This window comes from Penaeus monodon, chromosome 31, assembly GCF_015228065.2.
Source record: "Penaeus monodon isolate SGIC_2016 chromosome 31, NSTDA_Pmon_1, whole genome shotgun sequence".
Lineage (NCBI taxonomy): Eukaryota > Metazoa > Arthropoda > Malacostraca > Decapoda > Penaeidae > Penaeus > Penaeus monodon.
In genome coordinates, this window is record NC_051416.1 from 20,442,122 (window position 1) to 20,442,946 (window position 825).

The 825-nt window shown below is 33.2% G+C and overlaps 1 protein-coding gene across 2 annotated transcripts in view; it reads right to left on the reverse strand.

Moving 5' to 3' along the window:
- Positions 1–825, reverse strand: part of LOC119593076 (putative gamma-glutamylcyclotransferase CG2811) — a gene marked incomplete at its 3' end in the record, with an annotated part of 7,750 nt that overhangs the window by 3,140 nt on the left and 3,785 nt on the right. For both annotated transcript variants that reach the window (XM_037941998.1, XM_037941996.1), the window contains 1 exon segment: positions 521–713. In XM_037941998.1, the coding sequence (XP_037797926.1) occupies positions 521–713 (193 nt within the window).

The window sequence follows — 825 nt, forward strand, 5'->3', positions numbered from 1 at the left end:
CATACACACACACATATGCATATGATAAATAATAATTACTCTGAAGATGCAATGCTGTTAGCGAGAATAGGATGTAAATGCAAATGCTGCAAAAGAATCCTGTAGATTTGTTAACAATAAAATTAAAGAATTATATGACAAATAAAATGAAGTGGATAATTACAATCCAGGAATTATGGGATGAAAACTGCTTGAATTTTCTTCAATACTTCAACATTTATCAATTCAAGAACGGATCAGATTTACAATGACAATAAATATACATCACATGATGAAGAAATAAGATCTTGTTTTTGGATAATAATCTTCTCATTCACAAACCTTTCATGGCGAGAGCGAATTTATATTAACAATTATGTTTAAGTTGAATTTTGAAGTGAAAAGCACATAAACTATGTGAAAAAAAACTTCCACAATTCAGAAAACTTCTAAACTTCTCAAGTACTTCCAGCAAGGGATTATTATATGACAACAATATAAAACACCCCTTCAGATTTTAAAACTAAAGAAAGTACTATACCTTTCCAGTCCCAGGGGATGCGAGTACATAGGGAATATTGTATCGAGAAGCGACAACAAGAGGAAACTTCTCCTCAGTTGTGGCAAGTCCTCGTAAATGACCCTCTCCGTTTGCCTTGTCCGTCAGCCAGTGATGATTAGGCTGGGTTTGCTTGAGGGAGCCATACACAAAGACTAAATTGCGGGACATTGTACTGAAACACACCAATAAAATATAGATGTAGAATTTCCATAGAGACTATTTCACAGATTTTCTTAATTTAATGATAATTCATAAACTACAACATCTAAGTTAGAGCTTCAGGT